This window comes from Poeciliopsis prolifica, unplaced genomic scaffold (genome assembly GCF_027474105.1).
Source record: "Poeciliopsis prolifica strain line A6 unplaced genomic scaffold, Auburn_PproV2 SCAFFOLD015, whole genome shotgun sequence".
Taxonomy (NCBI): Eukaryota; Metazoa; Chordata; class Actinopteri; order Cyprinodontiformes; family Poeciliidae; genus Poeciliopsis; species Poeciliopsis prolifica.
In genome coordinates, this window is record NW_026562390.1 from 2,463,820 (window position 1) to 2,484,383 (window position 20,564).

Below are 20,564 nucleotides of genomic sequence, written 5' to 3' on the forward strand. Positions count from 1 at the left end.
CGGATCATCTATACATCGGCATTTTAAACTAATAGAATCATAATAATGCTTCAATGTAGAGATTTCAGCAGTAACCGTGTTTCGTTTATTTCTCTTTTCTTCGATGTTGACGTTACAGAAACCAGCACATTGTGTCCAATGGGACACTGTAAATGGCACGACGCTCAGTTACTGCATCCATAAGCTCACTATACAGCAACACTGGCTGGGTTACACAGCATAAAAAGCTCTATCCAGGTCATTCACACACTGGCACACATGATGTTCTCTCCAGCTGACTCACTTGAGTGAAATTATGTCAAGAAAGATAAGTCACAGAATGAAAGGATGAATTCCCATTAATATCTAAATGTGTGCATAAGTGAACATACAGTATCGCTGCTGCATTAAATCATTATATCATGCAACCTAATATGTGTCCAGCATGTCTGTGCTAACTTTGTGAGGCTTGAAAAGTGAGAATGATCCCCCCTTGCCTCCTGCTTTTGCAGCGTGAACACCCAGAGAGCGAGCGAGCGCGCGCTGCCAGGACTTCCACCGTGAGTAAAAACATAAACAAGTGCTTATGGCACGCAAGACTTTCTTGCACGAGAGCAATTTTCCATTTCTGGGAGCGAGCCCCAGAACAAGCTGAAAGGAAAAAAAGCAGAAGCGAAGAAAATATTTCAATCGCACTTGAACATCCCCGAGCAGGACACAGAACAAGCTCACAAACGCTGTGACAAGGGAATCAAAGTATATTAGAGCAAAGCCTGTGGCAGAGACTTTCCTCTGTCATCTCAAAAAGTTTTGAGGTTCAAAGGCAAGCATTTCAGGGTGAACTTGTGAAATCACCTCTAATAAATATAGATCATTTCTATCACTCAGACCCGTAAAATAAACAAATAGTTTTCACTCAATAATCAAATACAGCAAATCTTGTATTCAAACTAGACTGTTACTGTCAGAGTGCCTCAGTTTTATGACTTTTAGTGATCATCTGCAACATTCCTCAATGAATGCAGTCCAGTGTAGCTACATGCAAAGCTACACACACACAACGAGCACACTGTTCTGCTCAGGATGGAAAACTGCTGTAGCGGGAAGTCTGACTCTGCCAGCCAGATAACAAAGTCTACAGTGTGTGTTTAGCGTGTGGGTCTAAGTGAGTTGGCCTTCTAACAACTTTACAGAAGTGTGGGCAGTAAATAATTGTACTGTATGTTGGCCTTTAAAGTTGTGCACAGCTTGGCACCTTTTGCTGCGAAAAGCGAATCATGCTGTGTTTAAACCTCAACCCAAAATGGTTCTGTTTCCCACGAAAATGAGAGAATATGAACTGAAAGGCTAAGAGCTGCATTCATAAATGTTTTAGCAATAAATATAAATTGCCTGTGTTGACATAATTTAATTTCAGTGTTGCGTTGGTGACCCGAGCGTGCTGACACAGGTTGTGCTAACTTGGTGAGGAACTTGCTTGACAGATCAGGACTACTAGTTGTTATTTTACAATAATTAATCTAAACAACAACAACATAAGGCATGCCTCAAAGCACTGTTTCATGACCACTTTTGTTCCAATTCTTCATTTATAGATTCAAGAGTTCATACTGATGAATAAATAAATAAATAAATAAATAGGTTTATGTCCCTACAGAATCTAAACAAATTGCACGGTTGATGTTTTTGTTAATTTCTTTGTTTGCGTTTATTTTTCTCTAGCATTTAGCTGCATTTGGTACAACAAATATAGATTACAGTTAACATATACACTTTCATTTCTCACTGTCTGAAGTCAAAACTTTTGACACAAAAAATATTTTTTTAACTTTCTGTGAATTCAAAAGGCTAAAATGTTACAAATATCACACCAGCTGTGATATGACCACTGCAGTTCCTACCCGTCTCCATGTTCACCTACACCTGGTGTATATGGACGTGATTCAACAGGTGTATCTAATAAAGAATATTAAAACTGACCAAAGGAAAGAAACATAAGAAAAGATCATGAAGAAAATGCTAATAAAATGGTGGGCATGGTTGCAGCTCGGTCTGGAACCGTCTGAGTCTGTAACTGAGGGGATTATTGATTTCTGCCATTCACAAGCCCAGTCCAGCTATTAGCTTGCTGTCCTGCCAGCCATTGTCGGCACCGAGACCACACTCCTCCATCACAAAGGGCATCAAAGTGTTCAGAAGAGTGAACACACTTCAGCCTCAAAGGAAATGATAGGAATGTCACTCTTCATTCAGCGTTCTCGTTTTTGTAAGTTCTCCCGAATTCAGGTCAGATTTTCTTTAAATGTCCACCTTTTGTAGCGTTATCTCACCTATCAAACAACTTCACCTCTGTCTGGCGGTGTTTTTTTAGTCTGTGAGTCCCTGTTCCTTGCATGTCCTCTCGCTTCATCACGCTGTCTGTCCGGTTTCAAACTCACTCAGATTCCTTGTTGCGCCTCAGAGAAGCTATGAGCCTAAAACTGAGAGCGGTGGAGACAGTCGGTCATGTTTTGTTGAACCAATGCTTGCAAAAACTGTTTTGATTCATGTGTAATCTTTTCACACAAACATAGAACCATCAGAAAAACAAAACGCAAAAGTAAAAGAGTTTACGCTGTGACAGTGAAAAAACATCTAAACTGCAAGAGACTTTTAAGTTTCTTTTCATCCTCTCCTGTGGTTTTTCAATGAGCCTTTAGTCTACTCTTTGTCCATCCTTCACCTTTCTCTCCGTAATGCATTCTCTGGCGGGGGGCGGCCATATTTGTTTACTGCCAGGCCGGGGTCCTGCCTGACTTTGTTACGTTGAGCAGGTGCAGACAGTTTTGCTGCTGGTAATTGAAGCCTCGGCAGATGGAGCGCAGCATGGCGGTGACCAGGCACAGGCAGGGAGATTCTCATACACAAGCAGCTTCATGTTATGTCCAGAAAACCCAGTGGCCTTTAGTGGAGGTTGAATTCAACTGGTGAACATTTGTGCTGCTGTTGTTGAAATGTTTGAAGTAAATTTGGATTGTTTAAATTAAATAAAGTTTAAAAGTATATTGAAACTTGCTTGAGGTAAGTCAAATCAGAAGACTATCAGAGTATCATGATGCTTTAAAAACACTCATCTGTGCCTTTTAGTCTTTAACTAAACCCTTGATCTTTTTAGCTGTAACATAACATACCTCTGCTACACTTTGGTTTCAAGACCAACACTTTGCTTTATTCTAGTGATTCTTAAACCTTTTAATTAGATGGGAGAGAAAGTGACTTCAATTCTTGTTTAGCACAGAATAACACTGTGCTTCCCCTCCCTCACTTGTTCCCTAACAGCCAAATAACTAGACCTTTAGCTGTTGGGGAATATTTGGAGTTATTAAACACATGGTTAATATGGGAATTATCATTGTTAATCAGCTGAGAGCAGAACACAAATGTCTAATAATCTATACAATACGCACTTAGGGAGCAGTGTTACTTGGGATTATTATCATAACTGCAAACGAACATATCTTATTATTTCATCAGCAGTAGAAATAATACTTTTTATAACGTTATTCTGCACACACTGTGATTTTATAGTAGCACATGTTGATGAAAACAACACTAAATACAAAAATAAACTGAAAACCATCTTAATATGCAGTAAAATAATCAACTCCTGTGAGTTTACTTTTTTCACATATAGTAAAATGAATATTGTTCTTTTACTCCATGAACCACAGACAACATGTCTCTGAAATTCCAAGCAAAAATCTAGTATTTGAAATGGTTGAAATAACAACAAAGTTGAAATAACAACAAAGAGGTTTTCAGACCTCAAATAATGTAAACAAAACAAGTTCATATTCATTTAGAAACAACAACACTGATGTTTTAAATCAGGAAGAGTTCATAAATCAGTATTTGGTAGAATAACCAGGAGGTTTTCAGTGCAGTGGGTTCCGAATTTTTTCCAGAGCTGTTAAAAGATTGAGCAATAAATACACGCTTTTTTTTATAACAACTTTCACGCTCCCTTTTAGCAAGAGTCGAAATATTGTTGGTATTCCAAAAACGTGGAGGAAACTTTTCCCCTAGCCGACATGCAAGATTTACAACATGAACAGCTTTTCATCGCTGCTACCTGTTCCAATGCACCTGCAGTGAAATAAATGAACAAAAGCACTGAGGAGGGAATCAGTTTAGTGGCCACTGCAGGGGACGCTCATAACACCCGGCAAGCTGCCCAATCCCACACAATAAGAACCCTGTCTGGCAGTTTTTTATTACCCATATCAAATTACAGCGTGCTACACCACAACTATGAAAAAAATTGTAAAGAAAAAACATTCTTAGAAAGACTAGAAACGGGAAATGGGGCCAAAAGAAAAGTGAGAATCAACCCGAACCTGGTGAAGAGAAAATGAGCCGAGGGTGGAGGCCGTCTCGACCAAGTGATGAAATTCAGCAGGAGAGGCAAACAGAGGGAGGGATGTGGATTAATGGAGGCCATAAAAATGAGTAAACTAAAACATCTCACCATTATCAGTCTGTTGCCGACATTAGTCCCAACAACTTTCCTTTAACACATGCGGTGAGTGATGAGAGACCGTGTCGTCTATTCAGACTAATTTCCATTTTACAGCCATTTGATAAGAGGAATCGGAGAGGACCGGCTCCAGCCGAGACTTTATGGCCTCAGTGTGTGTGTGTGTCACAGTGATGTGCTCACATTGATGAACTGAACCGTACAAAAAGCAATGACAAATTTAATGGCCCCCACAGACAGTGCTGTCAATGTTCCGATTGAGTGAAGTGGTTATTTCCCCTTCCACGCATATGCATATCTGACACAGTAATTTTCTAGTCAGAGCAAGTGATAATACAGCATTTATGTGCTTGACTGAACCTTTTGTACTGATATGGAAAGATGCTCTTGAGTGACTCTAATAATGCAAATGACGTGTGGTTGATTTTGTGCTTTTATCTCACCGATGGACAATTCAAAACCTGTTGTGGGAATTAATTTAAAAACAAGCAACTCCAGCTGGGGGATATTTATTTTGATTACAGGTGAGCACAGTTTTCAGAAAGTGAATCTGCCAAAACTTCTGCAAAGTTGGCATCTGAAGTCTCAAAAAAAGTAAACATTTCTTCTTGAATTTTTTTAGTCGTAATCAAGTTCTTGTTCACAGACAGAGAGAGGGGATGCTCAAATCCTTTGACTATCGAGGTGGGTTCATTCCCAGTACTGAGAGGATTGCTGTTTTTGCTCCTACTAAGTGGGAAAGTGTCCCTGAATCTAGCTTTTCTGACCACAAGGCAAGAAGTGTCCCCAGCAAATATGATTTATATAATTCTAGTGTCATGTGTGCTGGACTTGATGCGAGTAAAGCAGAGAGCTCCAGCTCAGGCCTCTCAGACTTGCAGCCAATCCTTAATGACTGGCTGCAGATCTGACAGTGAACACACGCTTCATTTACACAGCAGGGATCGACTGGCTGCCAGAGATCTTCACCCTGTCTGCACCTGCTCACACTGCAAGTCCTGCTCACACTGCAAGACCTGCTCACACTGCAAGTCCTGCTCACACTGCAAGTCCTGCTCACACTGCAAGTCCTGCTCACACTGCACGTCCTGCTCACACTGCAAGACCTGCTCACACTGCAAGTCCTGCTCACACTGCAAGTCCTGCTCACACTGCAAGTCCTGCTCACACTGCAAGTCCTGCTCACACTGGAAGTCCTGCTCACAGTGCAAGTCTTGTTCACACTGCAAGTCCTGTTCACAGTGCAAGTCCTGCTCACACTGGAAGTCCTGCTCACACTGCAAGTCCTGCTCACACTGGAAGTCCTGCTCACACTGCAAGTCCTGTTCACAGTGCAAGTCCTGCTCACACTGCAAGTCCTGCTCACACTGCAAGTCCTGCTCACACTGCAAGTCCTGCTCACACTGCAAGACCTGCTCACACTGCAAGTCCTGCTCACACTGCAAGTCCTGCTCACACTGCAAGTCCTGCTCACACTGCAAGTCCTGCTCACAGTGCAAGTCTTGTTCACACTGCAAGTCCTGTTCACAGTGCAAGTCCTGCTCACACTGGAAGTCCTGCTCACACTGCAAGTCCTGTTCACAGTGCAAGTCCTGCTCCCCGGATTCCCAAACTTTTTGTTATTTTGACTATTTCTCATTTTCTTCAAATATACACCAAATTTTTGCTTGGGATTTTGAAGACGTGTTGTCATTTGTTCATAGAATAAAAGACATTTTTTTATTTTACTCAAACATATACATATGGTCTGTTAATTTTTTCCAAAGTTGTATATGTTGTTGCTAAAAACTAATGGAAATTAAAAAAAGAAAAAAACGGGACCTGCATTCTCCTGCCATCGGCTTGTTTGATTGTCTTGTTTTTCAGACAGAAATGACAACATTATGAAAAGCAATGGGAAATATTAACATCAAACTGAGAGCAGACATGTTTGCATTACATAACACAACATTTCCGCTTATTTGAGCACAATTTATGACCGTAGCATGCTCACGTTTCAGCATTCCCTGTGAGAACTGCTTATAAAGTGAACAGTAAAAAAATGAGACTAGATTCTTATCGTTTATTCTTTTCACACCACAATGATTCCTGGGAGATTGTACCTGCCTATCACCGCCCCAACCACAGGACGACTTCAGGATCAGAAAACGGGGGAGGGGAAATAATGAGCTGCTTCCAAGGAATTCACAGACTCTTGGCTCAGCAGGGGGTGTTCCCATTTATCCCCTGACATTAGTCGCGCTCCGCTCCGAGTACGCCACCCAGACGAACGGGGAACTCCCTCCTGTGACCGACGGCTCCCAAACCAAAGGCTCCTTTGGTGATCGCGCCTCCGCAGCCTTTTTGGGCCATCAGCACCACGCAGCAGAGAGGCGACGCTTCAAAGAGCCAAACTGAGGCCAAATCCGCTTGTCTCGCTCTTTCTGTTTCTCTAGCAACATTCTTTGTTGAATCTCTCATTCAACAAAGAATGAGAGAGGATGAAAAAAAATGAAGGATAGATTCAGAATTAAAAAGGCCAGTAAACCGTTTGTTATGAATGTCATTATTTCTCTTTTTCCTTTATTTCCTGCTGGTGGATTTAAACGATTCTGCTGCTCAATGCTCGCCAAGAGAAAACAGCAGCTCAACAAAAAGAGGAGATGAGAATTAAATAAAGACAAAATGTCACCTGCTGGTCACCTGCTGTTAACGAGGTCATGACTAATCAGGTCACAATGACCCGGGAACGAAGAAAAAAGGCTCTTGTGGAAGTGACTTTTTATTGTGATTTCAACAAAAGTAAAATCTACCGTGAATAACAATATTAATTCAATTCAATTTTCTCAGAAAAAGCTTTAGAATGAAAGTTTCTGGTTGTTTTTTGGTTCTATTTCCCAAGAAATTAATAAAAGGCCAATACGTTCAAATTTTTATGAGAATTCAGTTCTTTAATTTATGTCCATCCATCCTCTCCGCATGACGCTGTTACAACCATATTTTAGTGATAAGAGTTATTCTACTAGCCAAGACCAGCCATCGCTTCACCACAAATTACTATTCTGGTTACCAAAACCCCAAACTCAAGCTTGAAGTGTGAACACTTCATACTTTTGGACTCCTGAACCTTTTCCCCAGACGGCAGCCCGCCCCGTCCCCGCAGTCACCCGTTTCCACAGCTATCAGGGTAACGAGCTGCTGGAGTTGGAAGCGTTGCATGGGCCGATCGGAGGGGGTCTAAAAAGACAGGAGCGATCCCATTTATAATTCATGTCAAGAGAAATATCATCAGCGCTGTGCCGTTTTGGAATGAATTATTGATTGTGTCTTGGAAGCTTTATGTAAAAACCTGCAGATGGGGGCGGTCCTGACGGACGATTAAGTAAAGTACAGGGGCGAGGGGATAGAAATGACAGCCACAGAGCTACTTGGGAGAGCAGGGAGTGAGTGTCCGGAGTCGAGGAGTTAAATTTTCCCTTTAGGGGGTGAAGAACCTGTTGGGGAAAGTAGAATATTTTATTGCAATATTTCTTCTAGTGTCAGAAAAAGGTCAAATGAGAGCTAACAGTAGGGAGAGTAAGTTAAAAGTGTACAAAAGCACATATTGACACAGTATTTGCAGACATATATATATGTAAACACATCTACCTGCCTCAGATAAATGTAAACACGTCTCACGATAAATCTCAAAACACTTAAACCCCCCCACACATGGCCAAGGCCATGTGACCACCCACTTAAAAACCCACTCAGGTACTGACAGTAAAGAACTGCTGCTCAAGACGCGGTCGCTAATGGAAGGGGACGGATTCATCTGAAACGCTGACTCCAGCTGATTGACCTCTGAACTTTCCCCCTCCATCACTTACAGCAAACTCCGGCTCGAGTCTGGCGGCCATGGATCGCTACGGGGAATTTACAGCAGCACCTGCAGGCTCCACATACACGTCCATGTTTTAAGAGAGACGTCTGTATATCGCAGCTCACAGATATTACTTCAAATAAAAGTCAATATTTCATGAAGCAGAAAACTGCGAAAGCAAATATCCAGATGAATTAATCTTTGCTTAAAGCTTGAAGATACCCTTCAATATAAAAGCAGGTTGTGCATAACTAATGGAACTAAAATAGTGAAGTTGACCTTTCAAAATAAAACTTGTTCTAAAATAGCATGATCATAGTTATTGTTGCAGAAGCAGTTTCTGCATCAATAAGTGAACTAAAACTAAATGAGAAGACAACAGTTCACATTTCAAAATAAAACCTAAAGATACCTTTCAAAACAAAAGCCTTTATGTTCCATACACAAGATTATTGCTAATTTATGTTTCACAAAGCTAATGGTATAAAAGCAGGAATTACAAATGCATCATTTTACCTTATAAAAGGCAAAAACAATGTGTATGTAAAGGAACTCTAGTACAAATTTAAAAAAAAATTAAACCAGAATGAACAAGAGATTAACTTGGGCTTTGAAAATAAAATTGACAGATTATAGCAAACAGAAATATTTTAATAAGATGGGTGAGGAAATTGATTACGATCTTCCTAAATGAAACTTAAGATGTTTTTACAAATAAAAGCCTAGATTTTTGATACATTATTTTATGTGTAGGTTCTCAAATGCTTCAGAAGTGATTCTGTTGGCCTGACAAACAAAACACACAAATATTTATCAAAATGAAAGTCAGGCTAAAACCAGACACCAAACATGTCTTATCTTTTGGGATAAATAAAAGGACAATATTTTTAATATTTATAGAAAAATAATCTTGTTCTAAGAACTTGTCTGCTATGGCCTTTCTGTGGCATGCAACAATTCTTGAAGATGAAACAAGTTCAATGCTCTGAAATTTGAAGTGCTTAACAGTGAAATAATAATAATAATAATAAAAAAAGAACCACAAGGCCATGCCGAGGGGGAGCAACAGAGGCTAAAACATGCAGGCACGCTCCAGATGTTTGAGCACTGGGCGTGGAGACTAAAGAGTCGGCTATTTTCAGCCACAGAGTGCAGAAAAGGAAATGAAAAGGAGCAGAGTTCAGCGTGCACGGGTTTTGGGGCAGCCAGAGAGGGTAATCAAACACCGACGTCCAATGGCAATCACGTCGCCTCGACACAATAGTGGCTCGCCTGCCCGCTAGCTCCGTCTTATCACAACACTCTCTCGCGGTGAGAGAGGCGCGAGATGAATGAGCGGGAAGTGGAGGACAGTGAGGAACGGGAGGAGATGGATGGGGAAATGGAGAGAAAGAGAAAAGCAGCAGAAATGGGAGCGCTTGGTACAAATTAAATCTGGGGGTTGGTATTGTTGTTTCAACGGAGCTTTGTGTTATAACACACTGGCTGTTTGGTGGCGTGTTTTGAGTATTGGACCACAGAATGATGTCAAATTAGTGGAACAGTACAAATAGTTCCTCTTTGGGAATTTTATGCAAATACTTTCAATTTACAACGTATCGGGAGACGATTAATCCAACATTTTGTAGAAAATCCGTCTTTATTTGTGCAAATCCTGAACTGAAACTCCTGTGTTCTGGCCGAGCATTCTTTTTTTTGTCATTACAACCACAAACCTGAAGTTTGTTGAAATATTCCTCTCTGTGGCACATTGCTTTATCTGAGAAAAACTTTTTTTTCTTAAACTGTAAATCTGCCAAGATCGTACTGTCTCTTTCTGTTTCTAGACTGTCACCTTGGTGTGAACCTGCGTGCCTCAGCTCGCCAGTCGTTTTGCAGCTGGTACACCTGAATTTCCCACTGAGGGACAATAAAGGCTATTTCTATTCTATCCAATGCTGCTCTTGATGCTCTACTTGCCCAGACTGTTGGTTTAAGTGGATGGTCATGGAGGTACCGCGACTCAGTTTTACTATGGGGACATGGTTGGATTAGTCTTAAACCATACTGGGTATTTTACATGTTTACTAATTTGGTGACTTTTAAAGGCAATTTGTTGCATTAGATTTTGTGCAGAGGTATCAGATTTAAGAAGGGTGGAGATAGACAGATATAAACAATATATTTTTCCTCTTCGTGCTTTGTATGAAGCTAAATCCTTAGTAATAGAATCAGCCACAGAGCGTCAGTTTTCATGTTGAAGGACTGATTTCCATTCCATCGCAGCGCACAAGTAAAATCAATTCACCTTGACGCTGCACCACGGAGTCAGTGAGCATCACCTTGACGGCTCGGACACTTCACGACTCAGTCGCTTCGCTGAGGGTGTTCTGGTGAGACATTCGTTTCAAACAAACGATGCAACTTTCTTTAATGAAGACTGCAAATCTGTCAGAGAGCTTCCTTCCTTCGCCACTCACAGACGGAAAATTACCAAACTGTTGATAGATGGTTAACAGGTGCAGGCTAATTATGCTAATCATGGCAACAGCCAAATAAACTGATTGCCATGTTCATTTAAATGACAGCAATGTTCCTTTGGTGGGTAATTAAAATAGGTTGGAAGACAGGAAACGAGGCGGCTGGGTTTGGAGGAGAGAGAGAGGAGGTGTTTAAATAAAAGCCTTCTCTGGGGCCTCAGTAATAAGCTATATTTCATTGGTTTAATGATGTCATAATGAATTTCTAATGATGGGGGATGGGTTAAGGTGAGAGAAGAGACGAGTGGTGAAACAGGCACGAAACTGTACATTCTACATCTGCAAAGAGTGCTAACAAGGGAGCTTGAGTTCATGCTAATGCAAAGTAATGAAAATAAAAATTAGTAGAGGACATTGAGCAGGTTACGTGCTCCATCTGGTTTAGTACTAGCCCAATGGGAAGGCAAAAGGGAGGGCTTGAAGGCGCAATTACTTTTTATCAGCACCACGCCTTGACAGGTTTGGTCTCCCTTTCCTGGTGACCTGGGAAAAGGCATCATTAGAGAAACTGGAGGCCAGGAGGGCTGACTTCTGCGTCGGTGTAAAGGAGTGAAAGGTGAATACAGAGCCGATTAATGTTTATAGAACGAGTAAAGAAAAAAGTCGCCTTATCAGCCACTTCTTTGGTTACTTTTACCCTCACGGCTGCTTTATTTTGCTACGTCTCAAGCACACTTTACTTTAACCAATGCATAAGACCAGTCTTTGTAGGACTATGCTAAACCACAAATCTGTTTATAGCATAAATATTGTGCAAGTGCTAATTTTTTTAATTGAAACCAGAACAGTGACAGAGAATTAATAGGGCGTGCTACACAGACTTTATAAAGTTTTGTTAAGAATGCCATGACGCTGTTAAAGGTTGTGGGAATCTCACATCTGCTCCATTTACAACAACACAGGGAGAAACACACAAGGAAGATTCTCAGAAGGATTGGATTAACTATCACTGTTGTCAATGACAATCTGATAAAAGCTTAATCGATAGCTGCCTAAAACGAAATATAAAATCTCAACGGACCTGTTATGATTAAATTTAAATTGACACAAGAAGAAAATTTTTCATTAGGTTTTCTGACTGTTTCTTCACCTATTGATGACTATGTACAGTGTATTCTTTATTTCTTGTTCATGTTTTTATCCACAGAGGGAAAAAAACATGCTGAAACCTGAGAATGTGCAAGAAAGAAAGACCTAACTTTATTATCTGTTTCTGAGAAATTCTGATCATTTAAATGTATGCTACATCACAGGGATCTGCTCTGTTCAATATATTATAATGTGATGTCTGCCCTTAATGGAAAATCAATGGTGAGACAAGCCCGCCACTGCTTAGACCATACTAAAGCAATTTCTAAATTGACATATGGAGGGCCTGCGTGATTGATTCTGACTGCTGTTGGATTTTAATACCATTCACTGCGAGCTCATTGACTGTCAGACGTTGTCTTGTGGTTTATCTACAAACTGCCAAGTGAGTCCTCGTCTCCTTTTTCTTCTCCCTCATCGTTTTTCTGCTCCTTATTCGTCTCAGTGCACGCTCCAGAGAGTTGATAAGTTTGGATTACAACAGATATGTTTGATAAATGAGCAGAAGCCTTTCCACAAATAACAGAAGCTAACAGTGTATTCATACTTTACCCTCCTTGTTTTAACAGAAACACATGCTCATTCAGAGGAAGCGGCGCATTATTAACGTTCCCAGCTGCATCAGCTGTCATCATGAATTTAATGACATCATGCCGTTGCTAACAGCTTACAAGCTCAGAGAGAGGCTCTCACCTCTTAAACCAGACTTCTGTGTGGAGCTACACACAACTTGGAAAGGGATTAGAAACACTCTGTCTTTAGCTGAAGCCCTTACATCAAGCAATCCATTCATTCATTCAAAAACATTAATGAATTTATTTGCAGCAGAGTATTGAGAAGCTATTTGACCATCAGAAGAGTTCATATCAGCCATCACTGATATGGCAGTTGCAACATGATCACACATTTAATTAAGTGCAAAAGTCAATTTTATTGTCCCATAAAAACTCCCAATAAAGTTGATAAGATGTAAAACAATCCTTTATTTGAATCTGTCCCTGGAATATTCTGGATCACTGTAGAAAGTCACGGTGCTCGTCTCATTTTCCTTACATGGTAATGTATAACTAGCGCAGTAATCACATTGTGTTTCAGAACAAAAATCTCTGAATGCTAATAGTTTAAGGAAGACAGAGCCCTACTTCTCCCCTGCTGAGAGGTAAATGTGCACATTTTCCAAGCAGCATGCAGGTCAATGATAATTAAGCACCCACCAACCATCAGGATTACTCAGTAATATGTTTGCATGAATGCAGCTGGGAACAAAACTGCAAAGCCAAGTGTAAACAAAACTCTTTCCATCTTTAATGTGACATATATCCTCTATAATTCAACTTTATGATGTAAAACAACTAATACTTTGGTAAAGCATATTTAATTACCTACATTGAGAAATGTTTCTTATTTTTAGATGTTTTTTCCCCACTTTCTCCGTCTTCTTTTCTTTCAGAAACCACCTTCTTGACTGAATAAAAACACATTTTCGTCTAAATCTGCCAGGGTTTTAAGCTCAATTGTAAGTCTGTCAATGGATTTTGTAGGATTAGGGTTAGGAGTTAGGGGTCAGGGTCGTTCTGATCTTTCTCCATCTTATGTTTTAATTTAAAAGACACAAATTAATAATGTAAGACAAAAAAAAGTAGAACAACTTAACTTTATTTGAGAAAAATTGTTTTCACTATAATCAATAGGAGGTGAAGTATAAACAAGATATTTTTAATGCATCTTTTGTTTGCTTTTTATTTGAAACTTCAGGATTACATAACTTAAAAAGCCTTGAAATGACTTTGCATAGTCTCATTTTTTCCCCTCATTTTTATGAGTATAGGTCTCAGCAACAGCCATCCAGTGACATGGAATAAGATTGCTGACCTTTAGGTGTTACATTAAATGCTCATCCAAGCTCTCAGCGCCACACCGGGGGTTAATGTAACAGACGGATTTACCTTTAAACTCATGCAAAGCACAAAGGGATGCTGATCTGCACTTTAGATGAACTCACAAATCCCTGCACCTTTCTATGCACACATATGTCCGACACATAAGTCCAAAATGCAACAAGAACCGTAAGCTTCTATTACTTATCGAAATAGATTTTTTTAACTGGAAATCTCATTGTCATAAATTGCTCTTAAGGTTACAAGCAGCCAGCTTGTATCACATGACTTTCTGGAAAACATCAACCAGGAAGAGTTTTTCTTTCCATCTTCTTTTTTTTTTTTTTAAACTTACCTTGCCGAAGTCTCTGACATCAAAAAGATCAAACGGGTCAAAAAGTTCACTGTTCCTCAAGCCGAACTTGTCGTGGCACACTTTTAGGAATGTCCGGATATTCTTCAGGCACAGGAACTACAGAAAGAAAAAAGAAAAAAATGACGTAAGTGTCGGCGTTAAAGCATCTCCATCAGATAATTAACGGTACAATGAAAAGATTAAATATTTCATGCCTGCGCTGCACCAGCATGATTCATCTTGAAGAATATTTAGCAACATGCTCTAAATATTATTGGCCAATCCAGCCAGGATTGGCCAAGAATGCCACAGGCTGTTGGGTTTAGTTTTTCAAATGAAGTGGCTTTGTAGTTGACCTGCTCCTCTCAGGGGCTTAGGAACTTTAAAACTGTACCTAATCCTCACAGTGACAGAGGATCATGTCGTCTGATGTCTTATCAACAGACAAAACGTCCTGAGATATATGTCCTTTAGATGGAATGAGACCTCTAACTAAAAGCTAAGGAACAACCTGTCAATCAACAGCAGAAACAACCTCCAGCTCCACTGAAGGGGAGTCTTATCAATCATTAAAACATCGTTAGGTATTAAGGAAGAGAAAAGAATAAAGCACACTGAGAGTAGAGTAAGTAAGAAAAATCTACCTTATTTTTGGCTTACTGGGAAATAATGAGACATTTCTACCTGTTTTCATATTAGGTTGCAAGAGACTGAAATCAAAGTTCTTATTGGTGTTTAAAACCAGAAAATGACAGAATAATCAATCACAGATCCAAGATAAACATTGGCCAAAGATGCATGTCAAAAATTATTCTAGGCAGTTTATTAAATACAAGTAGTTCTGTGTTTTTTAACTAATTAAATGAATGTTGACATATTTAAGATTATGAAGCTGCAATAATATTATTTATCTAAAAGTTTTTGACACATTTTTAGAGGGTGCCTCACATCAGTTTTCAGGTTTGCAGGACTAATTCTGCTGAGGCAATACAAACACCTGAAACTACACAGACAGAGGGAGAAAATGATAATGTTTGGCAAACTGATGAGCTGACCTGGTCAATTTAACAGACAGAATGAATTCAGTGTAGCACAAAATATTCCTTTTCATCGCTGGCAACAAAACCAAAGCACGTGTGAAGCATGTGTCGAGGCAGACAATCTTTGTAGGGGTTGCAGGAATTGACGCTTCTCTGGTCTAAATATCGATGCTCTCGCTGCTTAAAATATTCCATCAGTCAGCCTAACCGTGAAGGCAAGAGCACAGACCGATTACGGCGGCGTTGTAGCATAATTTATAATCAAACCTGCTCTCTGATCTTTCTGTATGTGAAGAATGCATTACCTAGCATGTAAATTCACACACTGCCCTGATTTGCTCTTTCAGTTCTGTGTGTGGTGTGCGATATGAGCTGAAGAGCAGGGAGCAGACGGCCACTCACACAAGATTCGAGGCAAAGAGTCTATATGGAGCGAAATGCCTGATTGCCTCGTATCTGCTGAAGGCCTTGACCACATATTTCTTTGTAATGGCTGTTGCGTAAGACCAGCCGCCCTCCAACATCAGCCCATCTGAAGCAGGGCTGATGTTAGACAGCAATCAGGGCAGCAACGATGGCACCAGAGGATGGAGGTACAGTTTTAGACTGCAAATCTTTCCCTCACCGGCTACATATGGTGACCTTTAAAACTTAAAGTTAAAAGTCCGCCATCTCTGGAACACACACTTTTGTTTAATGCTTGACGTACCAATTATGCTAATTGCAGATAAGATGCTAAATTCTAACTATTTATATTGTTGTTTTATGTCTTTCATAAAAGCTTGTTTAACAGCAATTCAGAAAAAAATGTACTCACAAAAAAAACCCACACATCTTCAAGGATGGAAAAGGACAAGTCGAGTCCTCTTCTTTTTCTTATAGTAAATCTCCCAGTGAGTAACTGGAGCCGATTTATATTATAAGAACCAAGTAAAAACCTAATAAAAACCTTATATTGGTCGCAACCCTGATCATCTCCTTCATAAGAGGGGTATGAAACAACAGAGCGTCTTCTATCAGAGGCTTCCTCAGGTACGCTGCAATAAAGACTGCTACAGGAGGTCCTTCCTTTGCATGTACAGAAAATCTTTGGATAATATGAGTTATAATAATATTTAGTTTCCCTCTGGAATTACTAAAGTATTCTTTCAATCTGGTAATTTCTACTGATAAAAAAAAAAAAAAATCCTGTATTTTTTTTTGTAATTCTTTAAGTGTAAAGTTCTTGTTGCGTTAAGTTGTTATATTTGATCATCAAAGAGCCTGGAGTCCAGAGAAAACCCCACCTACTACGCTATTAGCAACCAGAAGTCATACTAATGACTTTTAAACTCTCATTTCTTTCGACTAACTCCTGCATCAAAATCAGAATCGCCGTTAAATTATATGACAAGCATCCTGCCTGCAGCAAAGACCTGCAATGTGACTTTTTGAGGTGGAATGTAGTAAAGGTTTTAGCGATTTAGGTTTGTTTTTCTACATGCAATAAATCAGATGTGATATTCACTACTATCTACTTTTAGCTCAAGGTTATCAGAACATCAGAATCTCAAACCACTCCTTGTAAAAACTTCTCTCCACCGAACTCTGAAGACATCTGAGGAGACAAAGTGTTTCTTTTCCTGCAGCTGACTTTGTGAGGTAATATCCACTTCAGACCGATGTTCTAATTAGCTTTCAAAAAGCAACATCCATCCCATTGCTGCTATAGTTATTCCTGGTTTGCCTGGTATTTCATGATATTTCCGTTAGCCTCTCTAGGCCACACCTGAGAGGTTCGCCGATTCATTCTCATTCATACGAGCACGCCGGCTCAGTCTCAGTGTCACGGGTGCGAACCCCATAAGAGAGCCACACAGACTAGGAAAAAGAACTGCGATTGGTCGCCTCGCCAAAGTGACATTTGCAGTTCAGCGGCAGAGGTTATCATGCCTGCAGATCCACTTGTGCTGCGGTGGGAGGAGGAAAAAAAAAAAGAGCTTATTTTTCCAGCCTTGATATGAAAAGGTAACATTTGCTGGAGTGGTCTGCAGGCGAGCGACGAAGAGAGAGAAAGGTTCAGATACGGAGCAGGACAGGAAAGATGTGTCTGACATTCTAATGTATGTTTGGCAATTCCAAAGCACAGGTGGAGTTAGAATGAATATACTACGATTCAAGCAGCAAATAAATAATATTTAAAAAAAGAGAGGCATTTTTATGTAGTGCGCCAAGGGCATATATAGTTCACACCTGGGAGTGAACTATATATGATCATCTCCTCAGGCTGAGGCTGCCTTCAGCATAATCAATCTGGTACAACATCATATTTCATAAGACTGCAATTAATATGAGCATTTAACAAAGGAAGGTTTTGTTTCAAATATGGCAGATTTCAGATGATGAATTGCTTTTATTTTATTCCTAGTTTAGAAAAGAGCAGGTCTATTTTTCAGAGTTAGTTTTTCTGCCTGTCAGTTTTATGACAGACATTTAATTTTCCCTGTTTTAGATGGAAAATTACTTTTGGAAAAACAGCAAATAACATTATGTTTACTGGTGCTTTGAGGTACTTTTAGGTTGTAAAATGCCCTGAAATAAGTTTTTCCTGCCTAAGAAGAAACAAATGTAACTCAGCCTCAAAATAAGACTTTCTTATCCCACTGACTCAACAGGTTTGTTATTTAACCCAATAACCGTCTCCATCAACACACTTACGTGAAAGCCAATCGGTCTATAAGGAAAGACAACATCAATAACCTTATAAAAAAAACAGTTGCTGCTCCACATCAACCTGGGAGGGGTTTTTAAGCCAATTGCAAACCATTTTAAGTTAATTGAGTTGTTAATTTTCCTAGGAATGAGCCTACCTGCAAATTCCCTCTAACCCCAGACTGTACAATGTCGAGAGAAATTGTAAAAAAAATGCAGTAGCTCCATGTCAGAATCGTCAAGCCTCAGCCAGCATGTCAAATATTAAAGTTTGTTAAATGGCAACGAGAAGAAAATTGGGAAGCTTGGGGAAATTAAGATCAAAATGGTATTTTCACCAGTATCTTACACAAGATGCACAAATTTGGGATTCACTGACAAGATCAGCAACTTCTTTGCATCAAAAAATATTCCAGAATCAAATGTTTAAAACAAACCAGTCACTGACACTAAAGAAGCAATTATCACCACGCATCAATCTGGAAAGGGTTATAAGGGCATTTATAAACCCAGAAAGATCACTGACAAGTGGAAAACATTTACCACAGAGGAGAATCTTCCCCAATAAAATCAAGCAAGGTCAGGCATGCAATGTTCAGAAAAATGATTCAAAACTCTACAGAGAAAAAAAAAAAATATATTTCTAGTGTGGAGGAGGACGCCTCATTTCTCAACAAAAATTGCAACATGGTTTAGGTTTGTAAAGTTGCAAACAACAAACCACAGGACTACAGGATCAATGTACTTTGGCCAGATGAGCGAGAATGTTGTAATTACTGCAAAACACCACAAACACATGCCACTGTCAAGCATGGTGGTGGAGGGGTAGTAATTTGGGCTTGTTTTCAGCCACACGACGAGCCCACCATGTAGTCTTTGAGTTGTCCACAAATTCTTCAGTAGAATTTTCTAGAAAGAAATTTTAAAGTCATTTGTCTGAGGCACTAAGTTAAGGGTAAGCAATGAGGAGAACATCCCTGGTGAAGCCATCGACAGAAAGCCGTGCTAAGTACCAAGAGCACAAAGTCAACATTAAAGGAATTGGGCATTCAAAGATCAGAAAATAGAAAATCGGATGCTTGGAAGGAAAGGAAGTTTAACCAGAAAAAGAAACTTAAAAGGAGAGCCATGAGAGCCTCACTCCAGTTTGTCACCACGCTTTTAAAAGCTTGTGTGCGACAGCAAAGAAACAGTTTGACTTCTCACTGAAGAGTAAACAGCTCCTGAAAACGGCAGACTTGTCAGAGACATACAGGCGGAGGAGAGCAGGTGGGAGAGGAACAGCAAAGAGCAAACAGTCAGGCAACAAAGACTCATAAAAAAAATACCCTGACATGCCCTTCTACCGTATCATCACGCTACATCGCACATAGAACAATGCATTATTTCTCTGAGGGGGTGGCCCTTCATCTGCACACACTCCTACATGCTCATTCATGAGGAACTACAAATTACAATTTCCACCAAAATGTCGCACAACAGCAAATTACAGAAATGAGACGTGTGAAAAGTCTAAGGGAACAAGCTTGTTCCACCAAAGCTGCTCCGTTTGGGATAATGGGGGTGGAAGCCAAAAAAAAGAAGCAAAAAACTGTAAGCAGAAAATCACAGATAAGGCTGCAAAAACAAAATCATGCAATCTGTTCAGGCTCCCCTCATATTCCTATTTTCATCACCTTTGGGAGATGAGCAATTAGTGGTAATCTAATAACATGTTTTATCACATCACTGCAAGAAAAGAACACTGTTGTTGCCCATATCTGACTCGTTCCTCTAGCAGACACAGAAAGAACAAAAAGAGGAGGAAGAAAAAAAGAAAGAACTCGGGTTAAACTGAGGTGAGTCAGAGAGAGGATCAGATACCCAGACAGCCTGTCAGAGAATTAAAGTCAATGAAAGAGACTGATGTTTGTCTGAGAACTGTGAGGAAGACTAAATTTGATTCACAACAAAATCCCCTCAGCAGACAAAGTAATAGGGGCAGTGAATCATCGTACGCCCCGTTTATCAGCTCCAAAGCTCTCAGCAGGTGATGGAGCACTCAAAAAATGTACCTAGATGACCACAGGAGGAGCCTGGAAAACTTATTTATGACTGTAAGTGCACACACTCACTTTAAAAAGCTGCAGGGGATTCGCAATCCAGCAAGAAACCTTCTGGTGCCAGGTGGAGGTGACAACGGATTTCATAAACTTCAGACTCTTTGTCTTTGGAGAACATCAAAACAAGAGCTAAAGGAATGACAGCGGTCTGCTTTATTGTTGAAATGTCTAAAGTCCTCTAATCTCAACGCGGTAAGCTAACACTATATTACTATCTGTAACCAGACATGATGTTACCAGCGACAATGACAGCATCTTTTTGGCCAACTTCATTTACCAAGCGACCAATAATTAGCCACTGAATCAACATCGAGTGAAAGGAAAAGAGTGATTTTTTTACAGCTGGTCTGGCAACATTGAATTTTGAAATCTTGCACATTTGTTTTTCCAGAGCGAAAAAACACAAGATAAACTCATATGACCTTTAGATAGTGAAACTATTTCTATTTTTTCTAGTTTTAACCTCAGTAAAAGAATTGCCTCAATCACAATAGTTAGTCTGTGAAAAGGTAATCAATAAATTATGCTACAACTAAGGATTTTTTTTCCATATTA

At 39.9% G+C, this 20,564-nt stretch overlaps 1 protein-coding gene across 12 annotated transcripts in view; it reads right to left on the bottom strand.

The window, feature by feature from the left end:
- The window catches only part of vav2 (vav 2 guanine nucleotide exchange factor), a 184,376-nt gene that overhangs the window by 112,259 nt on the left and 51,553 nt on the right, over positions 1–20,564 (bottom strand). For all 12 annotated transcript variants that reach the window (XM_055040552.1, XM_055040562.1, XM_055040561.1 and 9 more), the window contains exon 3: positions 14,177–14,293. In XM_055040552.1, the coding sequence (XP_054896527.1) occupies positions 14,177–14,293 (117 nt within the window). The remainder of the gene's footprint in view (positions 1–14,176; positions 14,294–20,564) is intronic.